At 54.9% G+C, this 18,613-nt stretch overlaps 1 protein-coding gene across 4 annotated transcripts; it reads right to left on the bottom strand.

The window, feature by feature from the left end:
- Positions 1 to 875: 875 nt before the first annotated feature.
- On the bottom strand, positions 876 to 18,074 carry LOC135994684 (centrosome-associated protein CEP250-like). 4 transcript variants are annotated; one of them, XM_065645452.1, is made up of 23 exons: positions 17,874 to 18,074; positions 17,339 to 17,395; positions 16,848 to 16,930; positions 16,231 to 16,396; positions 15,874 to 15,980; positions 14,517 to 14,624; positions 13,835 to 13,931; positions 13,267 to 13,365; positions 12,377 to 12,538; positions 11,883 to 12,061; positions 11,249 to 11,431; positions 10,557 to 10,701; positions 10,131 to 10,277; positions 9,714 to 9,944; positions 8,791 to 8,984; positions 7,369 to 7,496; positions 6,996 to 7,165; positions 6,349 to 6,528; positions 5,083 to 5,217; positions 3,416 to 3,868; positions 2,486 to 2,641; positions 1,975 to 2,082; positions 876 to 978 (listed from the first exon to the last, which is right to left on the bottom strand). In XM_065645452.1, exons 1-22 carry the CDS (start codon positions 17,970 to 17,972, stop codon positions 2,017 to 2,019), a joined length of 3,345 nt encoding a protein of 1,114 aa, XP_065501524.1. In that variant the 5' UTR covers positions 17,973 to 18,074; the 3' UTR covers positions 876 to 978; positions 1,975 to 2,016. The 4 variants fall into 4 exon arrangements, with proteins under 4 accessions (XP_065501524.1, XP_065501526.1, XP_065501527.1 ...); XM_065645454.1 differs by having other exon boundaries at positions 2,486 to 2,638; XM_065645455.1 differs by having other exon boundaries at positions 11,883 to 12,031.
- Positions 18,075 to 18,613: the final 539 nt, after the last annotated feature.

Here is an 18,613-nt window from a genome sequence, read left to right as displayed (position 1 = left end):
TTTAGATTCCCTCCCCTAACGCTTGTACTGGATTCTGTCCTTTGGTTTCAACAATTTCTTCCCCAAAGGGCTGTGGGGCATTGGAACAGGCTGCCCAGGGCAGTGGTGGAGTCACCGTCCCTGGAGGGATTTAATGAACATGTAGATGTGGCACTTAGGGACATGGTTTAGTGGTGGACTTGGTGGCGTTGGGTTAACAGTTGGACTTGATGATCTTAAACATCTTTTTTCCAGCCTTGATGATTCTATTCCATTCTACTCCATTCTATATAGATCAGGTTGCTTTGAGCACCACGAAATCTCACCTTGAATGTTCCAGGGATGGGGCATCTACCACCTCTCTGGGCAACCCTTTGCCAGTATTTTACCACCCTCATTGTAAAATAATTCCTTCCTTGTATCTATAGTCTAGATCTCCCCTCTTTTGGTTTAAACCCATCACCCCTTGCCCTGAGAGAAAGAAAAGAGGAGAAAAGGAGCTCCCGGGGCAGAGAGAAACGCAGAGCCTGGCACCCAGGGCACACGGAGCGCCATGCTGGGTACCCACAGGCAGCTGTACAGAAATTCATTTCGCTAGAGCTCAATGTTCAGAAAAAGAGACAGAGGAGTCAAACCAAAAGAAAAACTTTACTCAAATAAAGGGAAGAGTCCACTGGGCATATCCCTGTGGGGTCTCTTCCAAAACGCGGGGGACGCAGCCCCCACTTACCCCAGTTCCCCAGCCCTAGCTCCCGGCCGCAACGATCCCTCCTCCTTTCCCCATGGGCTGAGGTACTCGGAGGGTACAACCTTTCCGATCCGCCTGCTCCCCATCTCCCCACCCAGCCCCCGATGTCTCCCCACCCACAACCCCCCCACCCCCCCTGTAGCTGGTGGTTAAAACTCAGCTCCCTCATCTCCAAGGGTGCAACTGCCCCTTGGCAAGGGAGAAATAGCAGAGAGGTCGCTCTTCACCAGCTGCGTCTGCAGGAGGGACACCTGAAAGAGGCAAAAGGCCGAGCTCAGACAAGCCCACGCCGTCAGGACCAGCCGTAGCTCCACGGAACCGGCCGGCAGGGAAGACGCGCCCTCTAACTCCAGCCCTGACAAACACTTTGTCCTTCTACAACGGGCAGCAACAGGTTCCCAGAGTCACCCTGAACTGAGCTCAGATTATCGACAGTGCCAGTTTCTCTCTGGCATACCACCCACGTACAGCACCAGACATTACGGGTATGTTCAAGAGAGAGGTTCCTACAGGATTTAGCAACCCAACTCTTTGTTTCAAAAGAGAGGTCTGGGCTACTGCCACCTTAGTTCCACACGCTTTTTCCTCAGCAGGAGGACTACTGGTTACACGAGGCAGCAAAGAACTGTCCTGTTATGATCGAGTTTCCAAACTCGACAGCTGGCACAGGAAAAGGGAGCAAACTCTCACTTTTCCTGACTCTGGAGCATTTCACAAATGAGCAGAGCATCATTTGATGAACAAAGCCCGGGGGCAAATGAGCCTTAAAGGACTGCTGGGGCCCTGACATCCTCACACTCTGTTCTTTCCTGGCAACACGGGCCGTGCCTGCTGCGCTTGTTGGAGCAGAGCCCCAGCTGCTCTCAGCTCCTGGAACGTTTGCAGCGCAGCCACAGCAGCTCTGGGATGTTCCCTCTGCCCGCTGTGGAGCGGAGGATCTGGCAGCGCTGGGAGCAGTGCTCCGGGCTTTGCTGTTTGAGGGAAAACAGCTCAGGCCAGAGGTTTTCCTCTGTTCCCAGAGTGACAAGTGCTTTGCAATCCCCAGCCTCAAATTGGAATAGGAGAATATTTTCTTGGGCGGTGAACTCAAATAACAGAAGCAATTCCTACAGGAGTCTTATGGCTCGTGGAACCTGCTGCTTTTCAATTACAATAAGTCTCTACTGGGGGGCTGCTGCCACTGGGATTTGCCATCGTTCCTCCCTATGGCCAGACCCTCCTGCCACCCAGTGTGATTCTGTTCTCACCTGTCTAGAAGCCGGCACCTTCTGCTGGTCAGAGAGAGAAAATCAGCACGCGTCTGGCAGCGACCGACCACGGCAATATCTCTTCAGTCTCCTCCGTTCACGTTCCACCTGCACGTGGGGAAGGAGAAAGGGTCACAGACTCCTGCCACCAAACGAGGAGCAAAAGCACCTCTGCACATCAGGACAAGGAGATTTCTGCTCAGACACTGTCACTTGCACCTGAGAACATTGCGGCAAAACACACTCGAAGCAGACTATGGAGGAGAAAGGGCCAGAGAGAGTCCAGTGTGTGTGGATGGGGACAATGGGGCAAGAAGGGTGGTACCCCAGTGAATGTGCATTTGTGAAGGCAACGGGGTGCCAGAAGGGAGAGAAAATAGAAAGTGAGTGTCCACAGGAGGAAGGGGAAGAGGGCAGGAAACCAGCAGAGGACTCCGAAGCGCTGTCTGGGAAATGTGTGGTGTTCCAGAGCACCGGGAGGCTTTGCAGAGGCAGGGAAAGCCTGTTTTACCTGCTCCAGGGTCCTCCTGAGCTCAGCGTTGAGTTGCTGCAGCTCCGTCTTCTCAAGTTCCAGCCTTGCAACTGCTCCCTGCAGACGTTCCAGCCGCTGCGACAGGAGTCTCTTCTCTGAGAGCCAGGAGAGCTGCTCCCCTTCTGCAGCAGCCTGCTGGGGATTCAGAGAGGAGATGATGGAGCTGGTGCCACATGCAGCTTACAAGGGCCAGAATGAACAAGCCGGGGAGAGTGAGCGGGCTCAGGACTGCACAGTGCCAAGTCCCTTCTTCTCCCCCTGGTCCACAGCCCAAAATAGCCCCAAACTCTCTTCCTAGGGGCCCCCTACACATCACCTGGGAGAAATCCACACTCATTTGCCTTCCTGCTTTTTGGGCTGTGGCACAAGTACATCCGCAATGGCAATGAAGCCTTTAACCAGATCAGGCAACGGTACCAATTCCATTATTTTTAATACAGTGGAAAAGCTGTTCGCAGAAATCTCCATCTCTGAAAGCATCCTCTAAGCACCATCAGTGTCGCTGCTGTTCAGCCATCGGTATAAAATTCTACCCAGTTCCGTACGCTAGTGTGGTCAACCGTGCCCTTTCCTTCCTGTGCCAAATCCTCACAGCAGGACACGCTGGCCAAGCGTGCCCAGACAGGAGAGAACCAACGACCCAGCCCCAGCTGTGGGACTGGAGTTAATTTTAACATCAAGCCCCCTTGTTCTGTCGGTAGTTGTGGGCTGGGCAGAAAACATTCCAGCAGGTGAACGGTGTCTGAGCGCCCTGCACAGACAGGCCAGCCCGCTGGCTGCGCTCACGGGGGCTTCGGCCAAGCAGATCGTGGAGTTGTGGGAAGAGAGATTCCCATGTATGTCTACAGGAAACATCTTTAGAATCCTTGAGAGACATTTTAGTTGGCTGATGGTCACTCGAGTGCCTACCTGATGATGAAACCGGTCCGTGTCCCTCTCCGAAACCATATTCTGCAGGACAGCTACTTCTTCCCTCAGAGTGCCACTGGCCATTTCACTCTTGGTGAGGGCAAGAGTCAGCGCTTGTGCCTTCTGCTGCCACTCCAGTTCTCTTCTTTCAGTCTGCTTCAAAAGAGCAGCCACACGCTCCAGTTCTTCCCCCTTTGCTTTCCTCTCGTCTTCCAGCTGTTGGGTCAGCTCCTTCTGCTCTTTCTGCAGCATCTGGATTTTCTGCCACTGCGTTTCCACCTCCTCATTTTTCATTTTTAAGACAGACAAAGTAGTTTGAAGTTCTTGTTCAAGGCAGTGGTTCATATCTGTTGCTGTGTTTGCTCGGATCTCAGAGGCTGTGACTGACTCCTGGAGACGTTTTCTCTCCCATACCAGCTTTGCTTTAACTGCTTCCAGCCTGTCCCGTTCATGCTGCAAAACAGCAAGAAAAAGGTCAGGTCATTCCACCTATAGATGCTTGCTTTTCCTACGGGGTTTGCACTCCTGTTCAGTGTCAGCCCAGGGCTGCCCGCTCTCTCCTGCCTCTCCGGCTGTTCAGACCTTTCCTGCACCACCCTCCAGCTCCGGCTTTCCCAGCTCACTCAGCCTGTCCCACCTTCCTTTGTGCCCTTCCCTGACCCTCCTCTAGCTCTAGTGTGTTCCTGTGGGGAGGAGCTGCCTGAGCGGCAGCCAGGATTTAAAGTCCAGACTAACATGATTTGGGCAGGGGCATGGTGATGTTCTCTGTGTTAGGGAGGAAGGGAAGAAAGAAAAACCCCAACATTTGATTTCCCATTTTGGGGGGCGGCTTTTGGCCCTCTACTGCGTGGAGTTTTCATGGCACCATCCTCTAGAACCCCACTGTCCCCTCTTGAAGGAGTAATGGCCAGACCACACTCTGTCATTCTGTGTTTGAAATCAGGACTAGTTTTCCCCTGGCAGGCATACACTCCAGCACTGCCCTGGGCAGCCTGTTCCAATGCCCCACAGCCCTTTGGGGAAGAAATTGTTCCCCAGATTCAACCTCCCCTGGCGCAACTTGAGGCCGTTTCCTCTGGTCCTGGCGCTTGTTCCTGGGGAGCAGAGCCCGACCCCCCTGGCTCCAAGCTCCTTTCAGGCAGGTCAGAGATCAGAAGGTCTCCCCTCAGCTCCTGTTCTCCAGCTGAACCCCCAGCTCCCTCAGCCGCTCCCATCACACTTGTGCTCCAGCCCCTCACCAGCTCCGTTCCCTTCTCTCAACTCGCTCCAGCACCTCAAGCGCTTTTTTGTTGTGAGGGGCCCAAAACTGCCCCCAGGATTCCAGGTCTGGCCTCCCCAGTGCCCAGCACAGGAGGACGATCGCCTGCCATCAGGTCCGGCTTTTCCTCTCTCTGCCTCAAAATCACATTCATTCAGCCACTTCTTTCTGCTTTTCTACCCAGCGCTGCTTCCGCTGTCACCCTTCCTTCCTCTTGCTCCTCTCTGGAGCTGACCAGGCTCTGTGCTTTCAGTGCCTGCAGTAGTCCTTGCCTGCCCAGCCCCAGCACTGAGGCTTTCTGTCCTTCCTACTGCCCTTCCCTCTCTTCCCTGGCTCTCTCAGCCCCTCTCAGCTTACGCCCAGTGGCCAACAGCCTGTTCCTTCAACCCACCCGACCAGGCAGACTCACCTGCCCCTTCTCTCGCTGCTCTTTCATCTGCTGCCTGAGCTGCTCTACCCGCTGGCAGGCGTCTGTGAGCTCTCCCTGAGTCTGGAGGAGCGTCTCTAGTAAAGAATTCTTCTCACGCTCCTTTTCCAGCACGGCCTGCACAGAAATAAAGAGCAGACGGGCTTAAACTTCCCTCGCAAAATGTCCGTGCCAAGGCTCAAAGGCCGATGGGCTCACACGTTCTCCAAGCGCTGCGCTGCTGCTCTCCTGGGTCATTCTCTGCCCACGGGGAGACGCAGCTTCCTAAGGGAGATTGGCAGGATAAACAGGGTCCCTCCGGGACTGAATCCTCAACAAACTCTTAGTCAGCTCACGGGAAAACGTGTGGCATTTCTCAAGTGTCTCGCCTTGCTGGTGAGGGGATCCCTCCTCTTCTGCTGGTCCTGTTTGCCTTTCCATGGCGGCTTTTGCCCCCAGTCAGCAGCAGAGAAAATGCAAGGCTGCCAGAGGGCTGCAGCCAGAGCTCCTTCAGGAAACTCAGGGATTCCAAGCGGGGTTTGGTGAAAATCACTTCAGTTTTAAGGTACTCAGTAGACTCTGGTTCAGAAGTGACATGCCAGGGACACACGGTCATCTCCGAGTGCTGCCCTGTCCTGTCAGGACCTGCAGACACAGCTGGGGGTTCTGCTGTCCCTGGGCACTCTGCACACAGGACCTTGGGCAGGACACAAGCACTGCCAGCGCAGGACGGGGTTGCTTTGGCACAGCAGAGCTGGGCACAAAAGAGCTCACCAGCAAGTGACTGAAAACACAGCCCGGAAGACACCTCTGTCCTACCGCTCCGAAATCTTTCACAGGACTCTTTAAAAAGGTTTTTCTTCTGCCAACAATCCTGCTGCGCCCTTCCCTGTTCCCCAAACACAAACCCCATCCTCGTGGGGATTCAGGCCTACAAGCTCACTTTGGTCTTTAATGGAGATAAGGCTTTAAACACCTACCAGGAAACATCAAAAGAGGACCGTTAGAGAGCAGCGAAGATATTCTGAGGTAACTCTTACAAAACCAGAACACAATAGCAGCACAACAATCTGAAACCAAAGGTGACATTTCTGCCTGGCTTCCTATGAGAGGTCTCGTCCCTAGTCCCAGCGCTGGCCCTGCACGCCTTTCACCTCCCCAAATTCCGTGCAGGAAACATTAGGGATGCTCCACACAGCCCCATTCCCAGCCATCTCCCACAGCCCCAGCCTCGCAAAAACACACCAGTTCTCCTTTCGCAGCCTTTACCTCTTGCTCGGCATTTTCACGTCTAGTTTGTTCCTCTTGTTGTTGAGCTTGCACGGCAGCAACTTTCTGCTCCATATCCAACAGCTGCTTCTCGTGCTCCCTCTCTGTCTCTGCCTTCTCCTGTTGCCATCGCTCCAGCAGCTCCTGCAGCTCCGACTGGTGCCCTTCCCGCGCGCTTGCCTGAGGAGGGGAGGAAAAGACTTCAAGATGGAGCCCCAGCCAAGCTCCTCAAAAACATGGGAAGCTTCATCCCTCCTTTGGGGTTCAAGCCCAAAGAAAACCCCTCTGTCCACCGAGAAAGGAACAAAGTTCCCGTGACTGCAGCTGGCAGGAGGGTCAGGACTCTGCCCCATGGGAGACGGGAGGCTGCTAAGAGCCCCCCCTGGGCTGCCACGCTCTGGGTGGGACCCCCAACCTGCCCTTGAACTCGTCTTACGCCCACGCTCAATCTGTGGCTGCATTTCCTGTCCCAGCACAGTCCCGTGGGCTCCACGTGCCTTCGAGTACGAGCCATCGGCTCTGCTGCTGGCCTGGCAACGTGTGGCCCGTGACGCACACTTGCTGCCGTTTCACACCTTGGGCCGTTCTTCTGCTCAAGACAGCCCACCAAGCTTGCTTGAGGAATTCAAACGCCTCTTGTTTCCTACCAGGTCTTGCAGAAGCCTCTTTATTTCTGCTTCGTGATGGCTTTGCCGAAGTCTGAGGGTATCGTCATGCTGCCGTTCTCTCCGCAAGAGCTGTTGTGCCGTGTTTTCCCGTTCCTGCCTCAGGAGAGATCTCTCTGCTTCCAGCTCACGTTGAAGGCACTTCACTTCCCCTGCAAACCCCACAAATGGCAAGAGTCAGAGTCTCCCCAGACCCTGGTTCTGACCTTACTGACCTTCAGCCCTTGGAGTTTCAGTGCAGGAGGGATCTGTTCCAGCTCCTTCACTCCCCACCAGCACTGCGGACAGAGAGCTGCTTTTATACCGTCTTCTCTAGGCAGGGGGATCACCAGAAACAAAGCACATGGGGCATCACCTTGTATCACCTCCTTGGCCTGTGTGACGGTGTGAAGTTGCATCTCAAGCTGACTCCGGGCGATCTCCAGCTGAGATACGTGCTGCTGAGCCTCAGACAGGCTGCACTCCAGGGTCTCCTTCACCGACCTGCAGGTTGTGGACATGGAGAGAAATGAGCTTCTTGCTCCTGACACCCACAGGGAGGGATTCCAGTGACAAGTGGTTCAAGATCCCTGCCCCTGAGAATGGAAAATGGGTTGCATGGACACCTGTGCACAGAAAACAGATTTCTGCCATTTAAAGTAGCAATGCAGGCCCCTCCGAGGGAATGCCCAGGCTTTCCTTATGACCCAGCGTAACACAGCAAGCCCAGCCGAATTTCATCTTGACAGCCAGATCTTGAATCCCTGCTGCCTGATCGATGGCACACAGGGAGCAGGTTTCCTGACAACGTCTGTGCCAGCCAGCAAAAGCCCAACCTCTGCTCACAGCCCCTGTCTCATCAGCACTTCCAATTGCTCTGCAGGGGGACACAATGAGAGCATTTCCCGCCCTGATTCGTGACTTTCTAATGCTGCCCACAGCATAGGCAGAGGTAGGGAATTTTCCAGACTCCCTGTTTTTAAAGGAGTCTTTTTTATTTCTTTTTGGGTTTGTTTGAAAAGCAGAACTCATCACATTTGATCTGAGAAACCTGATAGACCAGAAGCACAGAATCTTGTTCCTTCCCTGTAGAACTTCTCCATGACGTCTGTCTCCAAACAGCACGTGGTAAGGAGTACGGGACCCAGACATCAGCGATGGGCAAGAACCCCCAAAGACTGGCGAGAATTCAGAAGAGGTTTCTCTGCTGCTGGTGCAACCAGCTCTGGGTCCTGCACCGTCCTTAGCAAGAGGTGGCTTAGGAACAGGAGGCCATCACGGTTTTCAGCATGAGCCTCCAGCTTCACCCTAAATGGCAGTGTTCTCCTCACAACATCTGTACGAAATAGCCTGGAATTCTGAAGATCCCATGTCAAAACACTTGATCAGGAAAGATCTAATTTTGAAAGGCACTGAACAAGACACCAAAACCCAATAGAAACTGCAGGTCTCAGTAAACATCTGCATGGTTTAATTGTTACTCCATGCAAAGCCAAGGGGCCAGATACTGAGGAATTATCTTGGCTTGCTTTGGACTTCACACAGGAATGTGCGAGGGGCATGAACATGAGCCCAAGGCTCAGGAGAGCTGTGCTGGCTTTAGCTGTCAGAAAAATCACATCAGATCACAGTATACATGACTTTCTTTTTTTCTCCTCAAGATTGTTCCATGTTCTGTCCCTGGAAGGTGAAAACACCCCCAAAGCACAGAGGACGCAAGAAAGCCCCGTGCAACGATGACCAGCTCTATAATTCCCGACAGTGAGTCATGTCCTGCCCAGGGTTCCTCCCCCTTTACCTGGCCTCTGCCAGCTGCTCTGAAAGGCCTTGTCTGTCCCGCTCCACGGCTGCCAGGCGCAGCTCCAGGGCAGCCTTCTCCTGCACCAGCACCTCCTTCTCTTCGGACACCTTGGCCAGCGCGAGCCCTTGGCGAGAGGACTCCTGGCGCAACTGCTCCAGACCAGTGCTGGCCGACTCTTGCTGCCGGGACACCTGGAACGGGACAAACCGCAGTTGGAGCCCTTGCTGTGCAGTTGTGTGCAGAGCAGCCAGCGCCGCTGGCCAGTGGGCGGGAGGAGAAAGAGCTCCTGTCCCGGGGGCTCCAAGTGTGAGAGCAGCTGCTGGTACCGCGCTGAGAGCCTGGGCTGCCAAAAGGCGCTGGCCCCGCTCACTGGGAAGTGATGTGCAAGGCCAGACTGGGCTGCCTGGGGCCAGCTGTGGCCTCCCCAGTGCCCAGTGCAGGGGACGGTCACTGCCCTGCTCCTGCTGGCCACACCAGTGCTGGGACAAGCCAGGCTGCTCTTGGCCTTCTTGGCCACCTGGGCACACGCCAGGTCATAATCAGCTGCTCCCAACTGGATTTTGCCTCAGAAAACAGATTCAGAGCTACATGGTTTGTTTCTTTTGCCACAGGTGACAGGAGTCACCCCGCTCTGATCCAGGGACAGCACCATCATCTCTTTGCAGCTCAGCAAAAGCCACAGAAGAGGCCAACACAGACCAGTGGATTAAAAGAATCCAGAGAAGCAGAGGACAGCGCAGAGAAATGCAGAACTGCTCTGCAAGCCATCAACATGTTGCCAAAAAGAAGGGAAAAAACCCTCTGCCCTCCAGGGCTACCGAGTGTCTCCTTGACACAAACCTTGCAGCAGCCAACAGATACAGCTTCACTCAGCCAAGCAGCCAAACGCACACCCAGAAGCAGCAGCTTTTTGGTCTCACCTCACTGAGCTGCTCTCGGGTTTCTTCCTTCTCCTCTGCCAGTCTCCTCAGCTCCACCCGCAGCCCCTCCTGCTGCTCCTCTGCTTTCTGCAGCAGCTGCTCCAGCTGGGCTTTCTCTGCACAGAGCTCTGCCTTGCTTCTTTCACACCAGCTCAGCTGCTCCTGCTCACACACTCTTGCTCTCTCCATCTCAGCCACTTTCGCTGACACAACTTCATTCTCTTGCTCCAGCTACAATCACAGAGGCAGAGAGGACATAAAAGACAGGAACATTTCCCAGGAAGGAGCTTTGCCTTGGACCCGAAAAGGAACAACATTTCCACATCCAGCCAGTCCTACTGCTGGAAGGCAAGAAGGCTGAGAAGCAGCAGCAGCTGGAGACAAACACCTGGCAAGAGCTTTGGCAGCTCTGCTCACCTGCAGCACAAGGTTGTTCAGCTGCACTTTCTCCACTGCAAGAGCTTCATTGAGACTGCTCATGTTGGCTGCTGCAACACGCAGATCAGCTATTTCAGCACTCAGCTGCTTCTGAGTCCTTGTCAACTCTGCCACCGACTGCTCAGCCTGCAGAGACAAAAGAACAACGTGACAACAAGGGCAGCAAAATCCCTGACTCCAAGCAGCAACTCCCCATCCCCTGCATGTCTCTGACACGCTCCCAGTTCACGCTCCCGATAAGCACGTGGGGACTGAAAACCCCAAAGAGCCTGGGTGGTCTGATCCCCATTTCCCAAGGACAACAACGTTTTCCCTGTCTTCTCCTGCCAGGAACAGCACCTGTGCTGGTCCTGCTGTCACAACTCCCTCTCCCACAAGGGCTCCCTAGGAATAAGGTGCCCGCACCTTCTCCAGGGCCGTGGTCAGCTTGTGTTTCTCTTGCTCCAGCAGACCCCTCTGACGCTGCGACTCCTCCAGCTTCTCTCTCGTGCCTGCCAGCTCACTCTGCAACAATGAATGTTTTCCTTCAAGTGCAGCTAAGTCCTTCAGCCTGTGAGAAGGGGAAAGACAAACAAGTTCTTAATCTAAAAACACTCTCATTTCCAAGAGTACCTACTATGTCCCAGATATGGCAGTTGGAGTCATTTCCAACAGCTTTCTATTTACACCTAAGGAACACTGGAATTTCTTGCCTAGAGCCACATCACTCTTTGCCATTGATGTAGGTGAAACATTTGTCACTGAGAAAGTAAAACAAGCTTCCAGAAGTCACAGAAGCTTTCCAAGTGGCTCAGGTACTCTCAACAGCTTCCTGCGTGTTAGTTCTCTCCCCTCTCTTGGATACATTGCATACAAGACTTGACAAAGTTCTTTGGGTAAGACAGACTCTGCTCAGGTGGGGAATGATTTCTGTGAAGCTCACACACAAAGCACAAGGAGGCGGCTCTGCTGGATGGCAGCAGGCAGCCAGCCCTGCCCATGTGCTCCCTTCACCCTTCTGTGCTGCAAATGATGAGCAGGCACAATTCAGCCTTGTACACTGGGCTCCTAAGGTCCAGCCATGCCCACCCCTGCCCAGAGAAAGCTCCAACGCTCACAGGAGCTCCCGCTCATGACGCGCTCTCTCCATCGCCTGCTGCTGCTCCACCATTTCCCCCTGGGTTGAGTCTTCCTTCAGCTGCAGCTCCGTGTTCCTTTGACGCAGACGCGAGGCTTCTTGCTCCGTTACTTCCAGCTGTTGCTGTAGCTCTTCCCTGGTTTTCTCCAGGTTGGCACAGTCACTGCAGAGACAAGGCTCCGTTAGAAGAATGAAGAGGCCGGTAGAGTCACAGATCTCATTTTCCCCATCCCAGGATGGAGCTGTGGGGAGCACGGGGAGGAAGAACTTGCTCTTCCCCTCCCAAGGTAACTGAAGAGGGAAGCAGGAAGGCAGGCAGGCTGTTGCCTTCATCCAGTGAGAAGCGGTGCCTGGGAAAGGGCACCCAAAGAGCAGAGTGCAGAGACGCAGCATGTCGAGGGAGAGGCACCTTCTATGCCAGCATTGCTCTGAATCGCCCAGACAGCCTTGGGAGGCACAGCAGAGCATGAAAAGCAGTGACAGGAGGATGCTGTGGTGCCATACAGAGGCACACACGAGGTAGGGCAGGCAAGTTCTCTGCCCAGAACACCTCTGAGCTCCCCGAACTGGAAACAGATTGCCTCTAGAGCGCAGGAGAAGGAGGAAACACTCACCTTCTGAGCGCTTCCACCAGAGACTGGAGGTGCTGCCGCTGCCTGCTGGACGTGGCGCATTCCTCCTCCAGTTGCTCAAGCCTCTGCTGCAGCTTCCTGCACTTCTCTTCCTGCTGCCTGTGCTGCTGCAGCAGGGAATCGATAGAGTCCTGCCTGGCAGAAAGCTCTTCTTGTAGGGCCTGCAAGCACCGGGCAGGGAAAGAGCACAAACAAGCAGTAAGGAGCAGCCGAGACGGCTCCAGACAGCTGGGAGAAGCAGCGAGCAGAGACACGGCTCCGCTGAAGGCAAAAGCTGGGATGAGGGGGTGGAGATCAAGGAGAGCAAAGCGGCAGAACACAGGGCTGGGGAGACGGGCCAGGCAACAGGGTCCCAAGAGTGGGAAGGCTGGAAAGACACTGGCTGAACTGGCCAAGGAAATGGAAAGGGTCCAAGCCAAGGGAGGCACAAGCAGCCGAGCCTGTGGCCAGTGCTGAAGACAAGCAGAAATTCTCACCCGCGTTGCTCCTCGCCTCCTTGCCAGCGCCTCCTGAACCAAGGCAAAGGCCTGCTCTGTCCCACCGGAGCTCAGGACAGAGAGGATGGTGCTGGGCTCTGCCTGCTGGGAACTGCCAGGGCAGATCATGCTGACCGTGCTGTCACTGGCATCCAACACCACCTGAAAGCCCACAGCAAGCTGTTACGCTCTGCTCAGTCTACTTGGCTTGCTTTATCTATTTCTCCTATTGCCCCCACTTCACCCTTGAGTCATTAAAAGCTGAGGAATACTGGAAAAGAGCCATGAAAAAGCTCATGTTTATAATGACTCTGCGCAGTAGCCCAAGTGGATAACAGTGACTCCATCAGGGGAAAGACCTGACTTTGAGAGAGGCTGATTAACCCCCCTCCACAGAGGGAAGTTTAGGACTAAGTTAAAGTTCCCCCTAAACAGTTAGACCAGTTGGATTCTCGGGGGGATAATGGTCAGTGAATGTCGAGTAAAGGAGCAGAGTTGGCAAGTACATCAATTGAGCCAGTGACATTTTATAAAATCTGAAGAACAAGAGTCATTGCTCAAGGAGGGTGGGGGAAGCCCCCGAGCAATCCTGCAATACAAATGTCAAGTAGCCAACTCGGAAAGCACAGCCCAAGACAGACCTGAGCGGGACGGTGAAGGCAAAGGTACTTTCTGAAACTTCTAGCGACTCAGCTCAAGAGTCACAGGACAGCCAACTCGGATGTTCTAACAGGTTTTACGTCAGAAAGGTGGTACAAAAACTAAACAGCCAGTAGCGGTTACCGCAGACAGTACCCAACATAGATCTCTATTCCCCAGGCTGGGCTGTTGCCTTCCTCAAGCATTTGGAAACCTCGTTTACAGGGATGTGGCCCCAGCTCTGCACTCACCTCAGTTATATCCTTTATCAGCTTTTGCAGGGAAAGGTTCTCCTCTTTGGCACTTTTACTCCACGAAGCTTCATGTTCTGTCTCTAACCGACTGGCTTCCTGAGAACAGAAGGAGGAAAGGGTGGGCAGGGAAGAGCTGCTCCCCTCTGCAGCTTTCCCATCCTCAGCGGCACTGCCGTGCCCAGAAGCCTCAGCCCTCGTGACTCCAGTAGATTCCTTCCCACATCTATTCCATTTCTTCCTCGCTACAACTAAGAAGAGAATGACCAACAGCTCGTTTTCATAGACTGCTAGGAAGCTGTCAGTGCCAAGAACTTTGGCCCCAGGCACAACAGCCTTGGTGCAACCCCCTGAGGAAGACACCGGAGTTGTCTGCAGCTCCCCTGCCGCTGCTGCACCTGGACTGACTCCACCTGTGCCAAACACACAAGGAACATTCTGGCAATGTCCCTGCTGTTCCCCTACAGTTGGCATCTCTACCACTCCTTCTGCGGAGGAAACCACACCTCTGTGTGCTACGGCTGGGGAGCAAACACTGGGCTGTCTCCCAGATCAAGGGAAAACATACCAGAATCTCCACAGTGTCGTCAGGTGTTTCCATGGGCTTCTCCTTCTCCTCGTTCTGCTTCTGGGACTGCACAAGCAAGGCCGAGAGCTCCATCACCCTGAGAAGAGAAGGTCCACGTGCCACTCCAAAAGCACAGCACACCATCGCCTGGAAAAGAGCTAAGCAGCTCCCAGAAGCACAGCAGAGAAAGTTCAACCCAGAAAATACAGCAAAGGCAGCGTCCAGCTCTACAGGCTAATGAGCTTGAGGGTGCAAAATGGCACTTCTTGCCCCAAAGGTCTTCTGCACTCAGTCTTGCAAGGAACCGTCAGCACAGAGGAGCTGCTGCTCATGATGCTCCTGTGCACATTCCTCCCAACTGCTTTAGCGCAGCCCTGGGTAGCAAAAGGGCTGTACAGAGACAGTGCTCTCTTTATGCTGCTCTCCATTTCTCACCAAGAATCAGCTAACAACTAAAACACTGTGATATGCAATCTCTCTGCCAGTCTCGTCTCACTCAGAAGAGCTTCTGTCAGTCAGACGGTGTTTCTGTCCGTTCTGTTGAAGGCAACAGTTTGACGAGGGACAGAAACAGAGCTGTGCAGAATGGGTGTGTTTTAAACACGAACACAGCTCATGTACAAATCACAGAAGCAGCCACAAAAGATCCTGTTGATAACAGCAAAGTTTAAAACAGCTTCACCTGTCCTGAAGCTCCTTCTTCTCCAGGTCGCCAGAGGTTGGACGGGAGCAGCTCACAAGTACAGCTCCAGAAAGCCTCATGTGCTCTGCCTTCAGCTCGGACAAATCTCTGAAGAAGAATTAAGAAAAAGACCGTGTTCACAGCACCATCTTGATCAGCTCACTCACTTCTGAAGCACATCACTGTGCACCAGTCCCAGCTGGCAGGAAAGGTGACATCTGCGCTGGGACGAGCCGCTCATCTGGCACTTTGGGACCAGGACACATCGTGACAGCTGAGCAATGGGTCTGCGTGATCGTCGAGGATGAGTCTGTTTCCTCCTCAGAGATGAGGAGAAATGGGTGGGACAGCCAGAAGGCCTCAAGGACCTCTAATTACTCTTACTGATTGTTGCTCCTGCTCTAGCTCATTAACATACTCTCATTGTCATTAATAGATGTAAGGAAGTTTACCAAGGTCCCCACCTTTTACACCCTGGGGATCAGCCTTAAGCAACCTGTTACTGTCCGCACTAGGACTGGAGGTGGTGTAAGATTAAGCCCCGAATGTTGCAACAAAAAAGCACAAATGCTACAAGAATTAAAGAGTTGGTCAGGCATACTCTCACCTTAAGGAAAGCTTATAATCAAATAAGATAAATGGCTGACAGTAACCTGGAATGTGACATTGCATGCTGACACCACAAGAACGTACTCTTATGGCTACGCTGTTTTTGTTTGTGTAGAAGGCAGCTGTGAGAAGGGAACCTCAGACAGCCCAAGAGCAAGAAAACCACCACAAAAAGAGGTGTCAGGCCAAGAAAAACAAACTGAAAAATGCAGTAACAGAGTGGGGAAGCTATTCTTTCTCTCACTAATGTTGCTACAGGAATAAGAGGATACAAACTGACCAGAACAAATGTACACTCGAAATGAGAAGGAAAAACCCCATACATAGTCATGAATGATCTTTCAATGAGGAGCAGTAGGAAAAGAAACTCAGTGAGATGTAAGGCAGATTTTCACCGTTCTGTTAAACGGACTGCTCTACATGCTGCACGCACAGCTGTGGGGAGTCTCCTCCAGCCTGTCCATGTGCGCCCGTGCCTGAGTTAATGTGCCCAAACATCACCACAGTCAAGTTCATCTGCTCAGGGCCCCGGCGTTGCTCACAGCCCGAGCCCTCAGTCTGATCTGAAAACCTGCATCAAACCAAATGATTCCAAAGACAGCTAAAGCAGCTTCATGGCATTGCTTCAGCCCGTCAAAGGAGAAATCACGTCTTGAGCCGCAATTACCGTAACACGGAGGCTCGCCAAGCAGGTGTGAAGGGAAGCTACAGTTTTCCTGCAAGAGCTCTGGCCTTCCCTTGTACTCACCGGTCAGTGGCAGTCTTCATCTCCAGGAACTGACGGCGGAAGGTCACCACCTGACACCACAGGCTGAGGAGACGGTGACGTTCACCCCTGACGTAGCTGTCATACAGCTAAACGTGCCAAGACAAAAAGAAATGCCAGTTCAGCCTTCGCCAACACTGCACGAGTCTTTCAGAGAGGAGAGAGTGCAACCCCCAGCACCAGGTCTCCTCCATCTCCCAGCCCTGTCTTCTGCTCCTCAGCACCAACACAGCTCAGCAGAGCCACCACTGTCACACAGCAAGTCCTCTCTGCCGGAAATCAAATCCATTCTCACGCCACTCTGGCGCCACGGCTGGCATGCCCGTAGCCTCTCCTTACCTCACGCTCACGGCGCCATTCACTCTCCTTCAACCCCAGCTCCTCCCGGGCCCTCATCCAGTCCGCCGTCAGTTTTCCAACATCTTCTTTAAGGGCTGAATTAACCTCACTGGCTTTATCGAGCTGCTCCCGCAGGAGAGCGTTCACTTCTGCCAGATTCTCGCACCTGGGAAAGGGAGAAACAGCCAGGAGGTCGCTCAACAGCTGCTGCCCACAAGCGGCAGCCCCGGGATTTCCCAGCTCCCTCAACACTGACTTTGTTGTCACACTGAGAGGCAGGAAAAGTGCCTCCTGGCATTAACTAAGATCTCTCTGAGATGGCCACCTCCGCTGCTTCTCCTGGCTTTAAGCCTCCCATTCCCACCCACAGGTTCGGTTCTCCCCTCCTCTGGAAAGGGACCTTTGGAGCTCACCCAGAACAACCCCCCGCTCAGAACAGAGCCATTCAGCACACAGCACTGTTACTGCACCACAGAAAACACATCGTGGACCTTTCTCCTGTCAAAGCGGCTCGTCCAACCGCTTCCCTTGGGGAGACCAGCTGGCACTGGCAGGTTTTCCCTCCCTTCCATGAGCATCCAGGATACCGGCTATGAGGGAACGCTTCTTCCTTGTACCTTTGCTGCTCCTCTTCCAGCTGCAGCAGTGCTTTCTCCAGGCTGTGGTCTTCTGTGGCTTCCCGCCTGCCGGGGAGGGATCCCTTAGGAAGAAAGGAAAACATCAGTCAAATTCTTGTGTTCCCTTCACTACTGTCAGCATCCATCACTCTCCTCTCCATTTCTTGGTATCTCAGGAGCTCGTGGCTTCTTCCAGGCACTACAGCCCTCTCCTGAGACCTCGGACAGCGCGTTACCCCAGCAGGAAAGCACTCTCTCGCAAAACTAAAATCCTTCTTGATGGGGATTTCTGGACTGGCATTTCTGGGACTACTGGCTGCTCCAAGAATGGCAACTGCACAGACACTGACGGGCAGAATTACAGCGCTTCCTGAAACCCTCAGGCAGCAAAATCCTGTTTTCCTCTGTCACTGTCACTCTGGAGAGATGTTTTTTGCCGGCGTTAACGAATGCCACGTACACTATCGTTACTCAGCAGCCTGCACACTCACCCCTCCTGCCTCCACTTGCTGCTCCAGCTCTCGGCACCGAGTCCGGTACTGCAGGACCTGCGTGGATACAGAGAATGAAGAGGAGCGAATGCAGCTTCTCGCAGACGCGGCTCCTCCCGCAGCCCCTTTGCTCTCAGTCTTTGCAGCCCAAGCACAGAACATTTCACGGCGCTGCTGATACAGCCAACGAGAAGTCGTTCCCATACAGGGAAGCTTCACCTTCCCTGATCCTCAAGCAAGCGAGCCAGGGTTTCTTTCGCACACTGAGCGGCTCGGGGCTGCCAGCGGGGGAAGCGGCGCCCAGCACGCCTGGGCGGGCCGGGCGGAGCGGGGCGGCTCCCGGGGCCTCCCCCGAGCTCCGGGCTGGGCACCGTCCCGCCCGCGGCAGCTCCGGGGAGGAACCCGCTGGGGCCGCGCGTTCGCCCCCGACATCGCCGCGGCCCAGTGCCCTCTCTGGGCGGCCCGGACACCCCGGCCCCCGCACCGCGGCCCGGCCCCGGGCAGCTCCCCCCGGGCAGGCGCCGCCGCTCCTCACCTTCGCCTGCAGCTTCCGCACCAGCAGCGCTTGCCGGTGCTGCGCCTCCTGCGAGCTCTGCAGCCGGCGGCGCAGGGAGGCCTGGCTCGGCGCCGCCATGGCCCCGCTCGCCTGCCGGGCTCCGCTGCCCGCCGGGCCCCGCGGCGGGGGCTGCTCCGCGCCCTGCCCCGGCGGACCGCGCTCAGGCGGCCCCGGGCTGGCGCCTCCGGGCCGGGCGGAGCGGCTCCCCCTGCCCGCCGGGCGCGGCCGGGAGCCGCGGGGCGGGAGAGCCGGGCTGGCTCGGGGCCGCTCTGGGGCAGCGCCTCCCTTCTCGCTTCTCGCTTCTCTCTTCTCTCTCCTCGCTCCTCCTGGACGGGCCCGCCGGGCTGCGGTGCTGCTCTGGCAGCGCTTTGCTCCAGCGAGTCCTGCGCAGGGACCGGTAACGGCCCCGGAGAACGTTGCGGGCGGCACGCGCTGCCGGGGGAGCCTGGGAGAGAAGGAGCCGAGGAGACGGTCCCGAGAGCAGAGTGTGGGCTGTGGGGACACTGGGGCAGGGAGGGGGGACCGCAGGGACAGCACAAAAGCTCCGTGGCCCAGGGGAGCCGACCGAGCAGCCGGAGCTTTCTGCTAAAGCTCAGCCTTGAGCCCGGGACTGGCCCTGCCGCAGGAGTTCCAGCCTGGGGCGGAAACCAAACGCACACGGGTGGCATTTGGGAACCTTTTCCTCTCTGTTTTGCAGCATGAACGGGGCAGACTGCAAG

Source organism: Caloenas nicobarica, chromosome 15, assembly GCF_036013445.1.
Source record: "Caloenas nicobarica isolate bCalNic1 chromosome 15, bCalNic1.hap1, whole genome shotgun sequence".
NCBI classification, from domain to species: Eukaryota; Metazoa; Chordata; class Aves; order Columbiformes; family Columbidae; genus Caloenas; species Caloenas nicobarica.
The sequence above is the reverse complement of the archived record's forward strand: the minus strand, read 5'-3'. Positions and strand labels throughout refer to the sequence as shown.

What these genes read in the sequence shown, in the direction of transcription:
- LOC135994684 (XM_065645452.1), bottom strand. Translation starts at nt 17,972, where the DNA reads ATGGCGGCGCCGAGCCAGGCCTCCCTGCGCCGCCGGCTGCAGAGCTCG. An exon ending in TGACCACGGCCCTGGAGAAG is followed by an intron (nt 10,278 to 10,556) that starts GTGCGGGCACCT and finishes TTGTCTCTGCAG; the next exon opens with GCTGAGCAGTCGGTGGCAGA. An exon ending in TCAGGAGGACCCTGGAGCAG is followed by an intron (nt 2,083 to 2,485) that starts GTAAAACAGGCT and finishes CCCCACGTGCAG; the next exon opens with GTGGAACGTGAACGGAGGAG.